At 24.4% G+C, this 24,730-nt stretch overlaps 1 protein-coding gene across 1 annotated transcript in view; it reads left to right on the top strand.

Moving 5' to 3' along the window:
- Positions 1-24,730, top strand: part of LOC132932070 (uncharacterized) — a 90,888-nt gene that overhangs the window by 29,939 nt on the left and 36,219 nt on the right. Inside the window, exon 2 of the mRNA XM_060998268.1 lies at positions 3,635-3,769. Coding sequence (XP_060854251.1) covers positions 3,658-3,769 — 112 coding nt within the window. The 5' untranslated portion in view covers positions 3,635-3,657. The remainder of the gene's footprint in view (positions 1-3,634; positions 3,770-24,730) is intronic.

Here is a 24,730-nt window from a genome sequence, read left to right as displayed (position 1 = left end):
ACGCTACAATAATTTTAAAATAAAAAAAAATGGCTAAAAATAATTAATAAATAATTAAAACTCTGATACTTATGAATTATGAATGTATAATTATCAATGGAAAATATTTCATATTTTTAATTATTTTTTATTATCTTTCAAAAATGTTATAAAAATAATTAAATATATATTGCTGTAAAAGATATAATAACTGTAAATTCATTCAAGTAATTTAATCATATTGCTCGCTTCTTTGACTTGTAAATTATTGTATTAGTATATTATATTAAAATTTAAGTTAAAACATTGAAATTATATACTTTATAAGTATACATGTAATATGTTTTTTATGTTCGAATGTTTGATAGTTGATATTTACTTTGTTTGGTATAGGTACGTTGTTTATGTAAACTGGTTATATTTCAAATGCGCTTTGTACTCATATATATTATATAACGTTAACTACATGGATTAAAATTCGTATAGATTGTTACAATGTAGTTAAACTTATCATATTTGTATTAAATATTATATATTAATATGCAATTATTGCGAGTCATTTAATCAAAAACTATTGAATATTTACATTTATATCGATTTTAAAAACTATATAGCTGCTAATGATAGCATGTTTCAGAAAATAAAGTAGAACACTGCTAGAATTTGAGAAAAACATTAATGATTTCAAATAAAAGCAATATATCTCGTCGATAAAATATCATAATTGGTCATGTGTTTATTTTCTACGTTTGATCGTTATTCGTTATACATATTTTAAATTATGTTTTTCAATAGAACAAAGACGCGCCTTTATTTGATACACTTGATTTACCTTTATGATATTTTCAGTACCCTGGTGGTTGAATATATTCGTGAATTAAATATCTAGGTAAAATTGTTTATTTGTTGTAATTGTGTCATTATAAGACGAAGTCATAACTTTAAACTATTGATTTTTGTTAAGAATTTATACAAACAACAAATGTATCCTGTAGCTAGCTAGTGGTACTTTTACTTAAATAAATCCACTAATCCTTAATAAAAGGTTTTATCTTAATGTATGATTGTTACTTTCATGTAACTCTGGATTGGGCGAAGTCAATATCGACAACTTATACTTAGACGATAAAAATATGTTTACAAAATTGTATTTCGTGGTTCTATGTACCATTATTATTTATTGTCATTTGAGTTACTTAGAATTTCCTATAAATCACAATTTAATCACCTCATCTGTTACTGCTGGTTAAAATAAATCTAAGTTATGCTATTATATTTCATAATGACAAAATTTACTTTCATTTTAATATAATATTGTATCAATATTAACAAGAAAAACGAAAGCAGTGCATATTATTACTGATTAGTATTAGTTGTAGATAAAATATGTATAATATATACATTATACAATGATATATTATGTTATCATTAGAAACACGCTATAGCATACGTCGCACAAAAAGATAATAACATTAAGTTAAATAAATTATAAATGTCTTTCGCTTTCATATATTATACAAAATTACTTTTTAAAACGGTTTAAAAAATTGGTTTTCTTCGAAAACGTATTCGTAACATTTTATGATTGTAATATTATTACACTACTGTCTAGTGTCTACCACACTATGTAAAAAAAATGATATTTTATACTATATTATATACAGTATACAATGTATAGGATGATTCACTAAGTAAGCTTACTGCTCAGTGTTCTCCCCTTCATCATTTATGGGTCAGGTTAGTATTTTAAAGTATAAATAAGGAACTTACTTTAAAATACTTAGATTGTTTATAGTTTTATATAATTTAAGGAGTGTCTTACTGTAACGAAATCAACTTCTTTTAATGTTTTAAAATGAAAATTAATGTTTTTTTTATGTACTTATATTAATTTTATATTGCACAAACTTTTTGAAAATTTTGATGAACCTGTCTAAATACAAATTCAAACAAATGAGTATACAGTGGTCTACAAACTAGGCTTGAAAGTTCATGGAAATGGCATGCAAAATATTCGCAAAACACTAATAAATTTTAATTTTTACTAGGCAAGAGTTGGAATGACATGTTGCTAACTCTCTTCGTGTATTTTTGATTTTGTATGATTAAGTTTAATAATATAAGTTATAAATTAAATATAATAAATAAAATATAAGTAATAAATTCTATATTACAGCTATTTTATACCATAGAAAATCATATTTTTGTAAGATTATTTTTAAGAACCGTTAGGCAAAGTACCTATATTAGTTGTAATAATTTAAAACCATACTAGATTGAATTCTGATTTGGATTTATCAACATTTTCTAAACAGGTGACATTATTAAGGCTGCTTAATGATGTTGGGTTTCGATTAAAAAAAATGTGGGCAATATGGTATAGTTATGCTGTATAGTAGGTGTCAATGAACCACTTAATTAATAGATGTGTTAAATCTAAATTCAATGATATATCGTTGTATATGAAAAAAGATTCTGAGCGGAGACGTCTATCAGCTTATGTCACTAACTACTGAGTATATATTTATTTTATTGATTTTTTTGTTAAAATTGCTTATTTTACTATTCGTGTAACAAATGTTTGATTACATTTTTTATGACAATACTCGTATTGCATTTATAAAATAATGTTATTTAAATAATATATATTAATTATACCATATCATATTATTGTTGCCATTAATTTTTGAGTCTATACTTCCTTATTGTAAAAAAATATGAATAGATTCATGGTATAAATAAGTAATATCTTAAAGTAATCTATATATTTTAAAAATATCATTACATGTCTCCACGAATTGTGTTTTTAACAAAATAATAAACATAATTATTCATTATTAAAATATACAATTTTTGTCCAAATCTGAATTTCAAACATCTGTGAAAAATAATTATATTGATGTATATTTTAGATTTTTTAATAACAGAGTGAAATATATGGATAGATATTATAATATATCCAAATTTATAGAAATGAAACTAAAAACAGTTGAAAATATCAAGTAAATAACTCAAAAAGAGTTAAAATATTTTAAAAATTGTTCTATGTATAGAAAATAATAATTTAAATACTTAGTAAAAATTTCAAGTTTCTACGGTCATTCGTTTTTTAATGATAATAAAATAAAGAAATCAAATTTGGCGTAAAAATTCCTGTGTTTTCTTATTTATTTCACCGACTATAAAGAAAAATACTGGGCATTTTCTATATCTTTCTTTTTTTTACCAGAAACCACCTTAAAAATAAAATTAAAGCATTTTTACTTCTTTAAAAGGTAATACGAATTCAAACCTTTTATAAAATTAATACATTTATCGCTTCACTCAGAATCAAAAATGATGTTTGTATTGCCACGGTACTCTCTTATAAAAAGTAAAAAAATCTCAATAATTAAAAATATGTTTCTCATGTATACTTTGAAATTTTAGGAATGAGTTTGAATGAATTCATTATTTAATAAAAAAAATAAATAGAGGCGAGCATGATTAGTGAATAACCCTGTGTCCCTGTGTAATACAATTTACGAAATAAAAATAAAACGTGCTGTTCGAAGTCATACATTCCCCAAAAATTATTAGTGGTTTTGTTGGAGTATAACATTAACAGTATTACTTTTTTGACCATTGCTGTAAAAATGTATTTTTTTTTATACAGAGTTGCAGTGGTACCTGAAAAACATGATGTGGTGTCGTTATACTTTATTGCTGTCCGCCGGAGTTTTAGTGATTCTGTTGGCAAACCGTGGTGAAAAATGTTTTGTCGAGGGCTTACCGATATCCGAAACTTACGGTGAGTCATTTTTCTTTTTTCTTTTCTTTATATTTTTCCGGAAACCGAGATGGTTTTGTTATCATTTTCTGACGCCTGTTGTCGGAATAATTTAATGATAACTTATCCATTAAATTATCCTCCATCAACCATCGTAAGTTTGTAACGTGTCTTACAAATTACTTTATATATAGGTATTATAATAACGAAATAATCTTTCCGCAAGCTGCGATGGAAATTGATCGCTGCCTATTTATATGTACGACTAGGTACTTACATAATGATGACTAAAATTAAAATATCCATATCTACTGGCTTAACAAAATTATTAATTAACGGGGTTTGAAACTAAAACTATATATGATTAATTAAAAAAACATCCTTCTAAACAAGCTATAAAAACGATTTTTGGTATGAATCCTTGACAATTTTAATATTGTACTGCTGCACATAGTTACATTCAATAATTATAAAAGTTAATTGCTTACAAATGTGTCATGTACTTTATAGCATAATATTATAATATCTTATATTCATATTTATATAAAAGCAACGTTAATATTTATTCATTTTCGAGTGGTGTCTTGAATATATTATGATTGAAAATTGAAGTGTTATAAAATTTATAAGGTTTTTATAAGACCAATTATTATTTGTATCGAATTTTAAATCAACTATCAAGTACTACAAACTACTAGATAATAATTATATGATTACTGAAAATAATTTATTTGTTACTTTTTTTTTATTTTACTATTGATATCTATACATTTTTAAGTCACATTAGTGTGTTAAATTAAAATTCAATGATATATCATTTATGTATTATAAAAAAGCAAAAAAAAAAAATTGAAAAATGTATCATGACTATAAATAATTTTTAAAAAAGTAAACATATTTTGAACATTTTTCATAAATAGAAAATAAATATTTGATGAAAATATTAAGTAGATATGGTTATTTGTTTTCGAGTTACATAAAAAAGTAAATTTATTTTATCGAAATTTAGATTTGTGCTAAAAAATAAATCCAATTTTTTTTATCCAAAACTACCTTCAAAGTTGAAAATCAAAGCATTTTAACAATTATTTATCACGAATACATACATAGAAAAAAAACATTATTGTAAAATCAATATATTCATTGCCATGCTCAGAATTTAAAAATTAAAATGTCTGATTCTAATAATATGTGCTTTAGGTGTTACCACTTTAACGGAATTTTGCTTTTATCATAAAAGTGTTCACTGTTTTTACATTTAAGTCTCAAATTAAAATACTTTTATAAATACTTACGTAATAATTACTCTATAATATAATATTTAAGTGCTATCTTTTAATAATCGATTTGAACTTTATGTTTAGTTTTTAATTTTTATATATATAGTTTGAACAATAAATGGAAACTCTTGTAATAAACTCGTGAAATTTTCGTTATGTTTTAAGTTTTGACTTCATTGTTGAATTCATATTTGAAAATATTTGGGACTTTTGCAATTTATTACAAAAAATGTATTCTTTACGAAATTACGTACCTATTTAAAATTTTAATAGTGTGTATTGTATTGTATTTTGGTTTTGAGATAAAATATCTATTATTAAAAATAATATTTTATTATATTTATTTATATTGTGTTATATAAAAATTAAGTTCTTCCACACGAACCTTGATACCTAAATTGTATGATTGAATATAAAAAAAAACTATAATCGCGTTTTGATGTACCTCTCAGATAATATTTTATTTATGTGACTATAACGATAACCGTAATATATATTAGTATTAAAACAATCACTAGCCTAAAGAAGTATCTAGGAAAATTTTTTTTAATAAAATAATAATAGAAAAGGTCAAAATCAAGTTAAAATTAATTAATTTAATACATCATATAACAAATTATAAAATTTGAAATACTATCTTTTTTTCATTGATGTCGAATCAAATTAAATATAATCGAGACATTGTTATAAAACCGTGTGATTAAATATTATAAAATAATATTTTATAGTTTGATTATATTTATCTCATATTATTATTTAGAAATTTAAATTTTTTAAATATACAAGATATATAAGTTAGGACTCCGAATGTATATATTTTTCTTTCATATAATACGTACCTGTAATGGTAATATAATTTATTATAAAGGTGAATTTACTTTGACAGTGCCTATCGATTATTAATAATTTATTACCTATTAGGATTGTTAAACTACCAAAAAAATTCTTCTATTATGTTATTTTATTAATAAATTAATTCTATTGTAGTATACATCGTTGACGTTTAATTGTGTTTTTCCATAATATCGTGTCAAATTTGTTGTTAACTATAATAATTATAAGTTATTAGTTATTATGAATCACCTCAACTCAAGTTAGTCGTGTATTATTTTATTATCAATAATAAGTAAAGACGTGTTTAAAAGTGATTAATGATTATGTTTGGTTTGGTATAGAGTAATTTTAGAGGTAGGTATTTAAAATTTTACGTTACTCGTAAAAATAAATAATGTTTGAGCATTTATTGAATATAAGTAGAACTCAATTTTAGAATTAATTAGTAATCTTGTATTTATTTACCTAAAGCTACTAGTTAATATTTAAAATTTATTGTCAGATGTAAACATGTAACTTTTAAATCACTCCTATAAAAAAAAAAAAAAAAAATGACAACGTCTTTTTAAAAAACTGTGTTATTTAAAAGTGAAAATGAAAATCAAGGTCAACTTTATGGTAAAAAGCAAATAAAACAAAAATTAAATATACTTAATGAGCTTTCGAAAATCGTTTTTATGATATAAATGGGCTTAAGTTTAGAATTGTACATAATATAATACTATTGACTTGTAAAACGAAACGACGTAAAATATAATTTCCTCTCCACGTTATATACATACTATGCTTCAGTTGACATTTGGAATTTTACAAGAGTAACAATACCAACATGGAAACATTTATATATATATATTGTATACTATAATATATTTACCGAATAAATGAGGTAATACTTAATTATATGAATAATTTTAAATGTACAATTAAATTATATTTTACCATTGTACATCATTATTTTGAAATATACCTTTGATTTAAATCTATATAAAATAAATCACACTATTTTTGAGTAAAAAAAAGTTTAAATAAATTTAGTTTAATTGTTTTTTTATTTTTTTATCAATATGAAAAATATACGTAATATACGTAGTATATAAAATGTATAAATACAATAAACAAAATATGCAATAGGGTCTAACATTGCATGTTATGCATTTGCACACATATATTATTATATTATCGAAAGAATAATGTTACTATGGTTACTTCAGAAAAATACGTAACAATGTTTCCTTAAAAATAGAATATTTTTTCAGTATATTTATATTATTATTTTTCGATCTTTGTTAAAATTTCACCAAAAACTTATAACACATTTTGTATTGATGTTTTTTTTACTATTAAATTACTCTAGACGGTATTACAAGCTGACAAAAAGGATTTTTTTTTTATTCGTTTTCTCAATTATTTGGAATGTAACCGCACACATTGCGTATAATATAATAATAATACATGAATACTAAAGTACTCAGTGTATAATCGGATCTATTTATAATTTTATATAGAATATTTATGTATTACATATATTATATTGATAAGTTTAATTTTCAAACCATTTTTAACGAAGGTACATATTATTTATTAATATATATTCCTCAAGTTGCGTTTGATTATACCCAATACCCAGAACCAATAAAAAAAATTGTTATTTCGAAATTATTTTAATATAATGATCCTTGAAAATTAAAATTGTGTGAACGATTAATACAGTAAAAAATTTAATTACTATAAAACATATTTCTTATACTATTTGTTATTACATAAAGTTATTAAATGACGAAAAAAAAGTTCTAGTTTCGAGTAATGAATAGGAAATCAATATGTTATACAGATAGTAATTTTGCAAACTTTGAAAGCTTATGTGATTTAATATTCCGTTTAATTTTCTGAATATACACGTATAGAGATTATTGTCGTGTAAAAAGTACAAAGTTATCATAATATAAGTCTTATAAGTTACAAAACATAAAATGTGTTTATCAGTTAAGTAAAAAATTAATCTTCACTGTTTTTGATTAAAATTTTAGAAACGTTTTCCTCTTAAGTAAAAGTGTATTATATATTATTATTAATCAAAATAAGTTCGTTTTAACTACATTTTCCTTATTCTTTTTTTTCTAAATCAGCGATATGTTTTATACTCTCGTTAAAGACCGATGTACCTATATATTATGCCAATAATAATATTGAGGTCAAGTACTTTGGCTTGCACAATTATAAGCCTCTTTTCCATTCCATTAAATATTATATTGATTAGTTAAGTTGATAACAAAATATACTCGTAATAATATTGAATTTGTTCGTTGTATGTTTTTAATCGTACTATAATTTTTACATTAAGCGTTCTATTTTGTTATTTTGAAAATTTCTAATGACTACTTAAAATATATAATATATTATTATGTTGAGTATGAATAGTTAAAATTAAAACGTAGGTAGCTTTTTAAAATTACCTTTGTAGATATACCTGTATGGTACTGAGAGAAAAATTAGATAACTAGTTCGAAGTTCAAAGTTTAGTAGTTTTCATTTTTTGTGAATCAAATAAGATTTTATTTTAACAAGAAATAACCAAATAAAATAAATGGAAACAAAATAATTATACTTTATATGAAGCCATATATTGCAATTAAATAGTATTTCTCTCTTTGTTTATCATGTATATGACATTTTATTTTTATTAAAAATGCTAAATTGCTTAACCTACATTATGGTTTGATAAATTTTATTTTTGTAATAACGTACTTTTTTGTATTTCTATGAAATAATGCATTTTTTATATATTTATCTCAACATTTTTTGCACCACCCGAATTCAGAAGTACTCAAAGTATGTACATTAAGAAATATTTGATCAAAATACTTCGTACTTTAGATTTTGAACGTGACTTAAACTATAAATTATTATTTCATATATTAATACGAAAAAAAAATGTTTATCCATTTCAATTATCGCTTTATATACGTCTGCTAAATAATATAAAATACAATATAAGTTCCAATTGTAGTATATTATATATGATTTTATGGTTAAGTTAAATGAAATTATATGTTACGCCGATGACAATAATCAAAGATAGTTTCTTATCAGGCGATAGACAGTGAAATATTTGTAGTGTCTTGTCAAAAAAAAAAAACGTATTACACTTTTCACAAAGGAAATTATTATTCAATACTATATCTCTATTTAATACTAATTAGTTACGTTGAGTATTTTCTCTTTAATCTCTGATATCTTCGAATGTAAGGTAGATTTAATAATTGTAAGCGTTGGTAATAATATTAAATTTACAAATGTTTATTTTCGAAATGCATTGTAGGTAATATCTTTTGTAACTGACACTTCGATTATTTTCTGAAACTCTTACACGAGTTAACGACACCTCATAAGACTAGTAAGATTAAAATAATATAATTATTATATTAGCAAGTGCCGAGCATAAGATATTTACCATTTTATAGGTGCCCTCGTATAAACTTATTTTAATTTAAAAGCTTTTGAAACGTCTTCAGTGCATAATTATTAAAAACAAAGTCTTTGTTCACTTAAATATTGAAAGATTTATTAGAATTATCAAAAATGTATTATTCATTGTTAAATTAAATTATAGGTATATTAAGTACATTTTGAAACTAATCTTTTACTTTCCGAAATTATATTTACGAGTAGACATAGTGTACTTGTATATATGACCTGTAGGTCACTGTTATATTATGTCTGTACATAAAATATTAAAATTAACCTGTTTTTGGATGAAATTAATTATTTCATCTCTTGTATTGATTTGTTACGTACCCACGAGATTAATTAATTCACTTTCATTTGCCCATATAGCCATACAACTACACGATATAACAAGAGTTACAATGTTAATAATATATTTTCACACCTCGAAAATATTATCGATACATATTGATAATATTGTGATAAATTTTATCCTACCTAATTCATCATGATATTATTTTACTTTAGGCACACCGTAGCTAGTTTTCACTAAATATTAATATTACTTTATGGTTTTGTATTATTTTAACAAATATATATAGTTACAATAATTACATATAAGATTTATATATTTATATTCCATAGTAAGGGGTGGAATCGTTTTTGAGTTTCTTCGGTTAATACGAGTGTATTAGATTATAATATTCGTATATTTAATTATTTTTGCATAATACTATAATATTTTGTTCTACAATTTATTAATTTAATATTTACTTAATGATTTCCAGCTAAATGATAAAATTGTATATTAGGTACATATTAGGTATAAATTATTGATTCCATAGTATTGTGTGGTATTATACAAAATCATATTGCATTATTAATTATATACAATATATTGTAGGTATAAAGAAAAATAAATTTTACATTGTGCTCTCATAAAACAATATACCAAAGGTACTATTTATAAAAGATATGTTATATATATTGTATATAGTAAATTATAATATAATTAAAGACAACATATTTTGTGCTGAAATTACAATTTAATTGTTCAATTATATATTATTATATAGTCAGGTACATAAGGACATTATTGATTTTATCTTTTATTTTTGTTGTTTTTGATGTTTACTTAAGCTTAATTGATGAATGGAAATTCCTGAACTTTTGATTACCGATAATTATTTAAAAGTTAGTTGGATAGAATTTTAATAAATATTTATAGAATAATTAAAAAGAAGGTTGGTTATTTACTTTTATTAGGTATCTAATATGTTTTGATCACATCAAGAATATTATAGAATGTAATAAATTGTAAATGAAGATGAAAGTGTTTGAATTTGTATTAAATACACAAACCTTGATGATTACAAATATTCGTCTAAGGTATTTTAAATTGATTTGTTATTCATATTTATATAATTTTCAATCGGAGTATGGTATATATAAAATATTCAACAGTCCTTTAGTTAAACAGAGTAGATAATACATATTTTTGGAAAAGATCGTCTTTAATTTGACGAGTTTTATTGATGATCACATCGTAAAACTTATTGATAATGATTAAAATAAAAATAATTTTATGTAACATACAATTATATAAAATACAGCGAAACATCTATTAATGAACACCTTTTAATAATGGGCCCTTTCCAATACTGGACACTTTTAAATTCCCCGGCAGTGTATGCCCATAATAGGATTTATAACCTCTTAATAGTGGACATGGACACTAAAAACTAGTTCCAAAATTAAAAATTACCTCTCATAAATGGAAACAATACATGTACCAATCGGATTTTAACGGATACAGCGGAATACGTAATGAAATATGGAAATGATGCAAATTTAAATATATTCTCAGAATTTGTACCGAATACTGTTGAAATTGAGAACTATATTTCTATAGATCTATAGATGATAATATCCTTACAGAAGCCAATACATTAATAATATCAGATATAGTCAATTGTAATCTAGACAATTTGAGTGAAAAAGAAACCGAACTACCGGAAGAAGAACAAGAAGAAAAATATAAGTCGATATACAATCCAACGTTCGAAGAAGTTTAGACAACAATAAATAATTTGATAGGATTTGATAAGATGAGCGTATTATCAATGGTAGCCAATTTGAAAATTCATGTACACAAAAAAGATCACAGATTTTTTTAATTGTACATGAACATTAAATATTTTCATGAACATTTTTATACCTAATTTTTATTAAATATATATCAATATATTATTATATACAAAATAAATAATAAATAATATTTCAATATAATATACCAATTTTAATGTATAACAAATTCTCTATAGTGTCTCCAATCTCCATATAGTGGATATATAGTAATTTCTCAAACATTTTTTAATTCCTCATGGCTGTCCCCTATATAGAGGTTTTACTGTAATGTATTATAATATATAATACATAGGTGATAGGTTTATATATAATATTATATTTGTATGCTTTATTATAGCATATACCATGCTTTAATATTGGTCCATTATTGGATGCATAACCAAAAATAATAATAGTATCACAATTAACAAAAATCTTAAGGTGCCATTCGTATTTATGGTAAATATACATGACGTAAATCTATGTTTATAACTATAAGTAGTATAAATGGTATGAATTTTTACTCTGAGTAATTAAGATAATAAAGTATATTAGACTTGTCAAAAATAGGATTATTTGAAATCCAAATTATAATAAAACAAATTCGTAAAATCAACGTTGACCTAACACTTGATAATCTTACGTGTAGCATATACCTACGCAGGTATTAAATTAAATTCCATAATATTATTGTATATGTATATTAATTTAGTTACAATATGCTTATAAATGATTTCAACCGTGAAAGTATTGATAAATGCGATGGTACTGTCATGCACCTAATAATATTTATTATAATAAGGTATGAGTGTATTTATACTCTTATACGTCAAACAGCATTGTACGACTTCAACAGACTATAGTGGTGCACTTTATCTTCCTGTAATTTTGTAAGTTACTCGATCCATATAATTTCGGATGTTTCGGAGTTCAACATTTGTTTGGTGGTAAAAAGAGCTAAATGCATTGAAAAAGTTTTTGCGAATAATATTATCATTATTTAGTAGTGTAGTCTGCCATCTATAGTTGCGTGGGTTTTAGTAAACCAACGATGCCATGGCACACATGTAATGCGTAGGTTTCAGCCTTTGGCGAATGGCGATTAAAACGAGGTATTATGGTTTCCGTGGTTAGTAATCATAATAAAAGGATAAAACTCCTCTCTGCGAGCCAAAAACACCCCCGTGCTTTTACGTCTGCAGTAAAATCGCATGAATTCCCGTGATGAATTCAATCTGGAATTATGAGTTATTTTAATTTTATGTAACTGTTAACATAATTATATTATTTTTATAGTCTTACAAGATATGTTATTGTACATGGCAGATAAATTATGTTTTATAATATTATTGGGGAATTGTCAGTGAAAAGGAAATAATTTTTCTAAAATAATAACTCTTGGTTTAATTTATTTTTTTCATATTACGTTCCAGAAAAAAATAGTTTAAATGCTGGGATCCAATGTATTTTTCGATTGCATAATTTTATTTTGGAGAGCCTATATATAGTCTTTAGTATGGACAGCGTTATGTTTGAAATTTATTCGTTATTGTTACCGGTTTCAAATACTAGATTTTTATTTTAACATTTCTTTGAGCACTATCAAAGCACTTTCAAAACTAAAACGTACTGCGTGAAATGTGTATCTATGTTATTATCCTAGTGGGTGGCACCAACTCAAATGTCGACGTGTCTACTGAAAAATAGGGTACCTACCGGCTACCAATAATAGTCAAAATCTAGTCTTTATTAAGTATTAACGTGTTATCAAATTATTTTAGATTCAAGTGGTTCTTTAAAGATTATTACTTATTAAATGCATATAAAATATAAATACTATAATCGAGGATGTTATTATATAGTAATATAATATAATGTATTATGTAAGATTAATAAAACATGTTTTAAACTCGAGATAAAGATTGAAAAGAATTATTTTTCTTTGAAGACAAGGTAAAATTTAAACATGATTTACTTCTAGTTATTAGTTTACGCAAAGTGTAATAAAATAAAAAGACACTGTGTATTCTTTAGCACTCTTAGTTGTAAAAAAAAGTAATTCTTAAAGAAATTTTTTTAAATCTTCTTATTTTATAACAAAATATTGTAATTTTAATAAATAATCATTTAATAAAAAAAATAATTAGAAAATTAGATTTTATTTATTTTTATTTTTTTTTAATTAGTCTTAGCAAAATAACAAATTGAAATACATTTTACAATATATAAGATAAATTAAACAGTACCAAATAATTATAGAAATACTTATGTTTTCATTCAAAAATGTTATTAGAATAAATTAAAAATAGTCATTGTTAAGAAGAATAATACTAAAGAAAGAAAAAGTCAATGCTCTTGTTTTTTGTTTCGAATTTATCCATAAGAAAGTCTTTGTAAAAAAAATATATATATTTATTTATACAAGTATAAAATCCCATTAATTAAGATGCATTTGTTTAAATTTTCCACATAAGATTAATGTGAGATAAAGATATGATGTTTAATTAATAAATCATCATATTTAGACTTTTTAGAGTAACATAATCAAAGAGTATACTATATCAAAGAAACATTAAACGGTTACATCCAAAAATATATATCTGATTAAATCTCAATTAAAAACGCGTTGACCTATATTATTTCAATTTTTATTCATACTTGTCGTTAGTTTTTTCATGCCCTGAGAAAAAAATTAAGAAAACCTAAAAATTACATTTTAAAAGTTGCATCCAATCTTTGATCTTCAATCTTTTATGCTGCGTCATGAAACTTTTTAAACTAAAAAAAAAGTTCTCAGAAATAGATAATAAATAAAAATAATCTTGATAAACCAATACATAATATATATAATAGAATTTTAGATATGTTATGTCCTATGTATATAGAAATAAAACTTAAGTTTAAATAAAATCCATAAAATATACATAGTAAATTTTTAGTAAGTATAAAATATAAAATATTTTAATGATTTTAAAAGATCAAATGTAGTTATTTTATTAACATTTTTTTATTTTACATATTAACTACTATTATTACATATTTTATTTAGCATTTACCTAATGCAATTTAAAAAAATTAAATTTGTTGTATTCAACCCGATTTATTCTGTCCTAGTTATTAATTACGATTTTAGTATTCTATTTTAATATATTTTGAAAATCAATGTGTATAATATTATCATAATATGAAATATTTAATCATAATAAATATAGTTTTTTATAGTACATATCTATACAATAATATTATCGTGCTCAAGCTGAATAGTATTCTGTCATAAATCATAATAATAGTTGTTATTAAGTAATATAATATTAATTGATAATAATAATGACAAAAAAACTATAGGCGGCACTGTATATAGGCAATTTCAGTTCACTGCGGCTGTGTACAATATTATTATAATATTATTATAGTTACGCTGAGCCGTGATATAACAGCACAATACATAATTATAATAATATTGCTTGGATATTGAAAATAATTTTTTAAAAACTACCATCGTAGCAAATTCGTCAATAAAAATAACGTTCAATCTGTATAAGAATATATTACGCATTTATTAAATATACATTATAATAATATATTAATGACTATATAATAATAATAATATACTATATAATAGTCCATAACCAATTGGTTTTTTTTTCTGATGTATGAACGCTTTTGTTTGTACTTCAAATCGATTTTAATTTCCCGCGTCTCTTATACGGTGAAATATAGACGATCTTTATAGATATGGGTTAATTAACAGTAGGATTTAAAATATTCTTTCCGTGTTCGTTGTTTCGCTTACAGCCCGTAACTGCCGTGTGGTATAATTACTATCTTTGTATTAAAGGGAAAATTACGTCATACTTACATAATAGTCACGTACGCTATAGCAGTACATATAAATGCATGTGTTAACGCCAAACTTGAGAAGATGATGACTCGATGCATTAAACAGAATGTTTTAATTGAGTATAGTATTAAACTATTAAGAAAAAAAATTAGTCATATACATTTTAGCATTAGATTCTGCAGAACCTTAATTAAGGATAGGGTGTCCCTGGGCTTTAATTGATGGGTGCGCCGAATAATTAACTTTTGAAAATAATATAATAAATGTACAATTATTGTTAGTTATTTATTTAAATGAACATTTTTTAACATAATTTGTTAAGAATATATTGATAAAAATTAAAATAATTTATCGCAATTATCCTGAACTTAATCTTTTTAAAAAAAAATGGTCTAGAAGCAACGATTACCCTTTATTCCCTCAAACACAGCCATGTTAGATCGTAATATATTATAATATCCACTTTTCGTTATTATTTTCATTACAACATGTTTGTACACTTAACGCACTTGATTTCTAAAGCAATAATTCTATTATTATATGCAGAGTTATCAATCTTAAATTTTATTCTTTAAAGTAACCGTGTGAATAACATCATTTTTAATTTATAAACATTTATCTTTGCTGTTTGATTCAATAATGGTTGTTTGTTGAATGCTCTTTATATCATCGTTGTGGAGCTCACTAATCAAATATGGAAATCATACCGGAAATACGTTTTTTTTATTGTATATTCATACTTTAATTTTGTTTGGCTGAGTCCAAAGGTTGCTTTTCCACGAAATATAAAATATTACTTTAGAATTCGAGTCACATATATGTTTGTGTACTGATACAGTAAATGTGGTGGTACTAAAAAGATATAATAATGGAGTTTTACACAAATAAATGTTTCCCGTGGGTTTCTTTTAAGTTCTAACGTGTAAAATTTATATGTATAATTTATAACCGTAATAAATTACATTTTTTACCGTGTAATGTGTATCTAAATAAAATTTCCAAAATTTCGGATCCTAACAGTTCATACCATTCTAAAAAGTATATTTTAAATATTGTTTTTAAATTGAGAGCATTTATCTTTAGGTTGCTATAAAGATATCGTAGGGCGTATACTATGATATAATACGGATGAATATACGTTGATCCGTTACTGTAGAACGTACAAGCAGTTCGCCATCGCGATCGTGACATGAGTTTTTGTGTAGAGTAAACGGATATATAATAATATGTGTACCTTCCCTGTATACTAAGTGATGACTGATGTAATACGTGGTGTGGTATTTTTGTTTACACGAAAATATATAAAAACCAACCATTTTACGTTGACGGGCAAACGGATTAATCGTAGGACCTATAGAATTTGCGCTGGTTCGGCATCGGGACAAAGCCACATTGATTTTGTGATTTATTATACGTGCACACGTCCATATATATATATGCGCATGTGTTCAATGCGATATTACGTGTCCCGGAATCGGAATGGTACTGGAGGGATGACTGAAAAGTATTACCTTTTTTCGTCGAACTAGAAAATTGAGCTGGGGAGTCTAGAAAAATCGAACATAATATATAAATCGTATAAAAATCCATTATCCAAGCATCAGTAAACTCAGTATTTGTGTAATGTGTATGTGTATAATGTATATGTACTTAATAAAACCTAGGTATAGTGTCACTTAAATACACGTATAATATTAAGTATTTCAGTCATATCGTCGGTTTTTATTTATATTAGCTTCAATTTATTCCGTAAAATGTTTTAAAAATAAGACATACATAATACATTAATATATAATATAATATAGATACGTATTTTACTTTATGTACGCGTATACTATTTGACAGTGTTGTGAAATAAACGAATGAGAAATAATTAGATATTACAATAAAATAGTAGCTCTATACTCGTTAAAAACTCATCATCACCACTCGTTAGAATTATATACTTTTATATATATAATATTTATATATTTATGATATTTCCTCCATTTTTCTCGTTTAAACGTATTTACTATACTGGCACGGCTTTACTATCGCCTGTAGTTAGGTATTTTATATTATCCAGATTGATTAGCAGAACAAAATATTCTTCTACTAATTCTACGCATTCAAAATCAGTATAATTTTTCCGATCCTTGAAACAATTTGTAACTGTGAAGGGTTGTCTAACATAGATACGAAATTTATCATACTTGGTCAATTCTTACAATTCAATTTTCCTTTTGTATATAATTTTATATACTTGTATATTGTAAATTTTCAATAACCGTAAACCGTATCTGCATTATCATCTTATATTTTCACTCTTATCCAAAATATGTTTTATTTTTACCATTAAAATATCAAATATTGTAAGTACTAATTTGTAAGTAAAATTTTTATCAGGGATGATAAATTAAATAATTTTAACTACATAAATTACCAACATATTTCAATTCTTTCGTGAAAGAAGTTATTTAAAAATCCCCGTAAAAATTGATCAACTTTATACTTTAAAAACTTATTTTTACTGTAATAACAACTAATACCAAAAAATAGTTATACATGTATTTAATAAGAATTAGGCACATACTGTAAAAGGGCAAATGGCATATTAAACTGTATGTTTTAATTATTGAATTTATAAACATTTAAAATTACATAAGACTTTGATTAAATTATTTAATTTAACGTGTCATAGAATTTTAATGACGTAAGTATTTAGTATAGAAATTCAAATCAATTCCCATTCTAATCTATTTGTTGAAAATCTCTCAATCTCCATTATTTCCAGTATTCCTCTTAGACGTCTCAAACAGGTAAATGTTAATGAAGTTAAGATCTGCTAAATATATGATAGTATAATACCAATTACAAATTAATTCAATTAAATCCAAAAAAAAAATCAATCAATTTAATTATTAAGCATAGCTTCTACTCTTAAAGTATGTCTAATTATTATTTATATACTTATATATATGTATATATACATGGATTATCAAAATACTTCTTAAATTGTATTTAAAAATTTAAACCCTGAATACAAAATACATACATTTTAATGAGTAATAACGAAATAAAAAAAAAATGTGTAACATGAATATAATATCATAATATAATATCTACACCTATATCAATTATATATTATTGATAGTATTAATAAAACTGTTATGTTGTGATTTAAAAATGAATCAAATAAATACTGTGACAACATGCATTATATGTAAGATACGTAATCTATAGGCTATATAACAGTATATTTGTAAAAAGAAATATGTAATTATATATATTTATATTATATACGGACGTTAGTAATTTAGTTTTAAAAAGTTATAGTCGTCCACGCTTATTAACAATGGTTTCGTTTCATAATACAAACTATGTAGTTTTTAATTGTCTTCCAAAATATCCCAAATGTATATAATACTAGGACCTATTTTGTTTGTAAAACGCAACACTGTGTGTCATACAAATCTCATTAAGGGTAGCATGACATTTTAGTATAAAAAACGTGGCTTTATACATTTACCCCAAACGCAACCGTCACAACTGCCACAGAAACTTGACCTGCGAAAAACAATGACAAATTGTTAACATCACTCATAATAATAATTAGTGAAATAAAAATGAAAACTACTAAGTATTTGTTTATTGTTATTATAAATATTATATCAGGAAGAAATAGTGTTTAAAGATACAAAATAATTTAGAAAAACACTTACTAAATACAAGACACAGTACGGTTGTATTTTCATGAATGTAGCTTACCCTATAACTCATTTATTTATTGTGTCCTCGAGTAAAGATTTTTATTTTATTTCTCTTGAAAAATTTAATCAGAATTATACATAATATATAATAAAAAATTTACTTATGTTCGAATGACAGTATATATAATTAATTTGTATTATTTTGGTGATACAACAATTTTATAATAACTTATATATGCCTGATGACTCTGGTCACTATGTCCATTAAACTCTAAAATTGAATTTATAAAATTTGTTTATATCATAGCGTTGTTATGCACTTTCACGTAACAAATGATTATCATTATTTCCAATAATTGTTATTTACAACACGAAACAAAACTTTGTCGCCAGTAATCTGTACCTACTATTCGCAGACAATACTAACTTTAACCGCTTTTTAATATTAACACCCGAAGACCATTTTTTATGAATTAAAAAACTGCAGGTACGGATCCTAAATGTTTTGTTAGTTCGTGGCCTTTTAAATTTGTTACTGCTGCTAACAACCATAAAATTAAAAACCTAACTCTATTCATGTAGGGTCTATAATAAAGTACTATCCGAATTTAAATAGTGAGTACGATAACGATTTAGTATTTTTCGTATCACACGAGTAGTTTAGACAATAAATCGAGTCTACTTACTATTATATACGACTGTACCTGTCCTATAATACCACAACATAAATACTTCTAAACATCTATGTTTATAAATGAGTTATTAAATAGTTATTTTGTATAAAACGGAATGTTAAAAACGATTGAAGCGACGTGGAAAATACCCACGCAATGTTCTACGGAAGTCCCTACGGAGTTCCTCTACAGCATAGAGATCGATAAAAACCCGTCGAGAAACGCACGCGTATGATCGTTCGATCGATTACGTGTCGTTAGTAAGTGGGAGTGGAATCCTCGTTCGCATGACGTAGGTACATACTATATAACCTTTACTGCACAATAGTCGACCGCATGCCATTATTCAAAAATGATATTAAAATAGATATCGTTTTCTCCGTCATCCCTTTTTCCAAACTTTAATGTATGCTTACCATAAACTATTATTTTCCCAATGTTTATAATATTTATTAAATCTTTTAAATTACTATTAAATGGGTAATGGTAGGCGTCAGTCACTCTTCTCATCAATCATTTTAGTTGCTATAACATATTTATTTACAAGCGTTTTTAGGCCAATAACTTCTGAGTTCTCATTATTATAATTCATACTAATTGATGAATATTTGAAATACTGTATATAATATAACCAAAGCAAATAATATGACTAATTGATTAAATAATTAATTATTATTTTAGATTGAATATTTATAAGTAAAGTATGAATGTTTTTGTTTTATAATAGGTAATGATGTTTGTGTTAATTTTTAAATATTTTTTATTTGTTTTTATTGTCTAAGGACAATTTTAATAGAAAAAACAAATTAGATTCTCTGATCTTCCACTTCGAGGTATATTTCTTGTAAATTTAATCTAACTTGTACTTTGATAAATCAAAAGTAAAAATTCCATGGTTATTACTAAAAAAAAAATATAAACAAAAAAACAAACAAAATATTTTTATCAGAATTTTCTACAATTTTAAAAATATTTTAGCTCTTTTAAAGATCCCTGGTTCTTTATATACATTGAAATATTTAACTTTTGTGTTTTTATTTTGGTTCAAAATTTATTGTAAAATTTTTAAAAATTTTTTTTATGAGTGGTTTTTTTATAAGCATTTAAATTTCAAATTTTGAAGCGGGAGTGTGAGTGGGTCAATGGGAGGCTCCTACCACTTATTTAAAAAATATATAATTTATACTACTGCTTCTCGGTATTCAGTACACAATAATCTATCATCAAATTCTCGTTAATCCATCACTGCATGATTTTTGCATTGCGATTTACGACTTTAATGCATATTAATATTGTGTATACACTACTATACAGTATTATCATATCTATCGATCAGTATTCAGTCGTCATCTAATGTACGTAACAGCCGATAATTATGTCGTACATAATATTATAAGATTATTGCTTTTAAGTTGGTGAGCTAAAAATTGCAGATTAAATTTAAAATTCAAACCTTAAATAATATACATTAAAAAAAATGTAGAACAAAATTCGAATTTATTTTTTTAACTTTTATTATAGGTGATCTTACGTCAATTATTTATTTTAAAATACACAGAGTATTTATTATGTGAATACGAAACAGCATTTAAGTAATTTAATTAGTGTAAAAATTAATTAATATGATTATGAATGCGTTTAAACTAAATAAACTATCACTGTTATTAATCAATGGGCTGATGAATGGAATTTCTTAAATTACAAAAGAAGCACTTTAAATAATATGTGGTTTTTAATTTTCGCAAATGATGTATTTTAGTTTAGTTCTACTAAATGGTATTATGCGTAGATTGTATCATACACTATACATTATTCTAACATAAATAATAAAAATATAATCCCAAAACATCGAAATATACAACATTTAAAAAAATTAATATGCTTAGTATCTTGGGACACATTTTTATGTCTTTGCTGAACACTAATACGACTTAGCGATATTTATATGCAAATGCACGAACTCACGATCCCTGAATTAAAATAAAATTATGCTGACCTATTATATACAGCAACCTGCACGCATTGTTGTTTGTCTTATTATTAAGGGTTTGGTGGAAACGGTGATGGCATAGTCAGCGGACCTCCGTTCGGTCGATATCTTTTTGACTGTAGTCATTTTTTTGCATTTCAAACACTAATTGTAGGTCATTTTTTAAAACGAACATACATAGTAATTATTTACGGTGTTATCTATACATTAAAACCATTGTTTCAAGTCCGAAATGTACATGAAAGCTATACATAAATATAACCATCATATAGCTACGTATCTATTTAAATGAATCTATACTCTATAGGATAATATTGCAACTATGGCCAAAGACATTTAATCAAAAGATGTTTGAACAGAATTAATAAAATTATAGTCAAAAATAATAATTCGTCAATAACATTTTTCATGAATGTATTTTTCATTAATAATGATAATCCATATTTTATTTTGAATTTTAGTGTGTAATTTTCTATTTGCTATATATTATATTGAGTCACAAAATAATATTTTTCAATATATTATTATCGTAAAATTATTGATATTATGTTAATCGATAAATCTTTTGATAATTTTACATACCTATTGTAGATCCCTTCCTGTGATTTGTAATTGTTTAGTAATTTAAATTTGATTCGTCCGTGATTATTTCAATATCAAACTACATAAGACGAAATAATATATTAATATGTACACGTGGAGTTGGCCTGTTCACTACAATAAGTATAAACTCAAAATCGTTGCTAAGAATCCATATAACCATTTTCATAATTTATGTGTTAGGCCCATATCCGCTAGCCCGTTTTTCAATCACGATTCGATTGTCCACCTAATGTAACACTTCATTGGAAGATAGAGAGATATTTTTATTACTTTTATAAGTTTTATATTATTATCATCTATCTACCTACTTAATACGATCATTAAATGTGGAATTTCAAACCAAAACCAAAATTAATTTTATTTGGCATAATGTGATTTTAATGAACACTTTCTTTTGATGAACTTTCCGGATACCATATTCAATTTTATGACGTTCATATTGATATTGGTTGTGGTTTTCGTAGAGTGCCTTTGTGGCATTCACAAAATTCGATTAAAGTATAGTTTAGATGGTTTTTCCCTCGCTATTGTTGATGGAATTTTCTAGTTTCAATGTGCGTGGTCATAATACTTATTGATGAAACGACACGTATTTTATGATAGACTCATGAATACTTGGTGAAAACTGTAGTCATTTTTTGATTCTATGTTGCAATGAAAATCGAAATAATAAAATATGATATGTTTGAGTAATATACCTACTATAGTAGCATATAACACCTTTGAAGTTTATATTGCAGGGGTGATCAATATTTTTTCGATAAAAGTCGGCATGATATTGATTTATAATATTTCATCTTTATGCATAATATTTGTTGCTTATTTTTTAATGTAATATGTCATATTATTAATTATATTTAATTATTGAACTTTGGAATTAAAATTTAATATTTTAATACAATGTTTTTATTTCTGGTTCTATCTATAATACTATGTAATAATATTTATCACGTTGGAGACGCAATGCGTCAAATTTAAATGCAAGGGAATACATGAATATTCGATTTAGAAACGAAAATTCAATTAATAAATTTCTGCTATATTTTATTTAAGTTTATGAGAAATTCGAGATACCTCAATTCGATTGTATGATTGTGTTACGGTTTTAATTTACGTTTGAATAAAATAAAATAATTTTAATTTGACTCATGTCCTACATAATATTTCAATCATTTTTCGATTCCGTTTACCGTTTTCTCACAAATGTGCTCTAAAACTCATATTATCACCTGTACGTGAGTATAATATTATAAACAGCATACACATAATATTATAATAAAGTAGAATTGAGACAATTAATTTGTAGCTACACAGAGTGATTTTCAGATATGCTTACCCTCTTATTTCAATATTGCAGTTATTCAAAGGTTATTTTATGGCATTTTAAATATACTTTAAGATTATATTTTCAAGTCCTTGAGATTTTTTTACTACTATAATTAAGGAATGTATTGTGGTCTTACAAAGTTTTGTTTTGCAAATGAAAAGCCCTCTTTTTCTACAATAAATTATTCAACACACAATTTTTTAAAAATGCTTACGTATCTGTTAAAATTTCCAAATTCAATCAAATAATTTTTGAGTCATTTAACTTTGTGTACTAAGAATAATTATTGGTCTGAAAGATATGAGATCTATGGTGACTTAAAAATGTTTATAATTATTATTAATCTTTTAAAATATTTTGTAGTTTGTAAAAATGGGTGAAGTATAAAAAAATATATTAACACTATATACAATATGACATTTATTTTATTTTAATAACTTGAATATTACTCGTTCGAATTTTGGATTAGGTACAACAAAATAAAAACAAAAATTAAAGTTTGAACAATTTACAGTACCTAAACAGAGGGTTTCCATTTGAAAAACAGAAGTTTGAATTGCCACTTAACACTACTTAAGTATTATAAAAATCTCAAAAAATTGAAAATATGGAATTTATAAGTATAATGAAACATTCCAAAAATATTCAAATTAATTAATTATTAAATAAAAAATTTGGATGAACATACTTGATGAATCATTCTATATATAATAGAACATTTACTACGTTGTTTGATTGTTTTACATGATTTTAATATTATTTTTCCATTCTATTCTTTATCGTGTACCATTTCGAGTAATATTATCCAGTGTTTGCTAAATATGTCCCTCGCGTTCCTTAGCAAATTCTGTCCAATCACGTAGCGCGTATATAATCAAAACAAAAATGTTCTACTCAGACTGCCACAGTTAAATTAAATTAAATTTAGTCGACAAAATCAAATAATATAGACATATAGTGAACCAGAAAAGAGAAGCCATTTAATTCAATCGACTTTTAGTAACCATGTGGGCGTATACATTTCAACATATATGTAGGGTAGAAACATATGAGCTGTTCACTTACGGTGATAGCAAATAATATCACGTCTGTATGACTTAGGTTTATCAAACGAGACCGGAACACATTTTTAAGATGAAAACTATCACCATGAGTATTATCTACTCGTATATA

The sequence above is a fragment of the Rhopalosiphum padi genome, chromosome 1, assembly GCF_020882245.1.
Source record: "Rhopalosiphum padi isolate XX-2018 chromosome 1, ASM2088224v1, whole genome shotgun sequence".
Lineage (NCBI taxonomy): Eukaryota > Metazoa > Arthropoda > Insecta > Hemiptera > Aphididae > Rhopalosiphum > Rhopalosiphum padi.
Note: the sequence above shows the minus strand (reverse complement) of the source record. Positions and strands in the feature narration are given on the sequence as shown.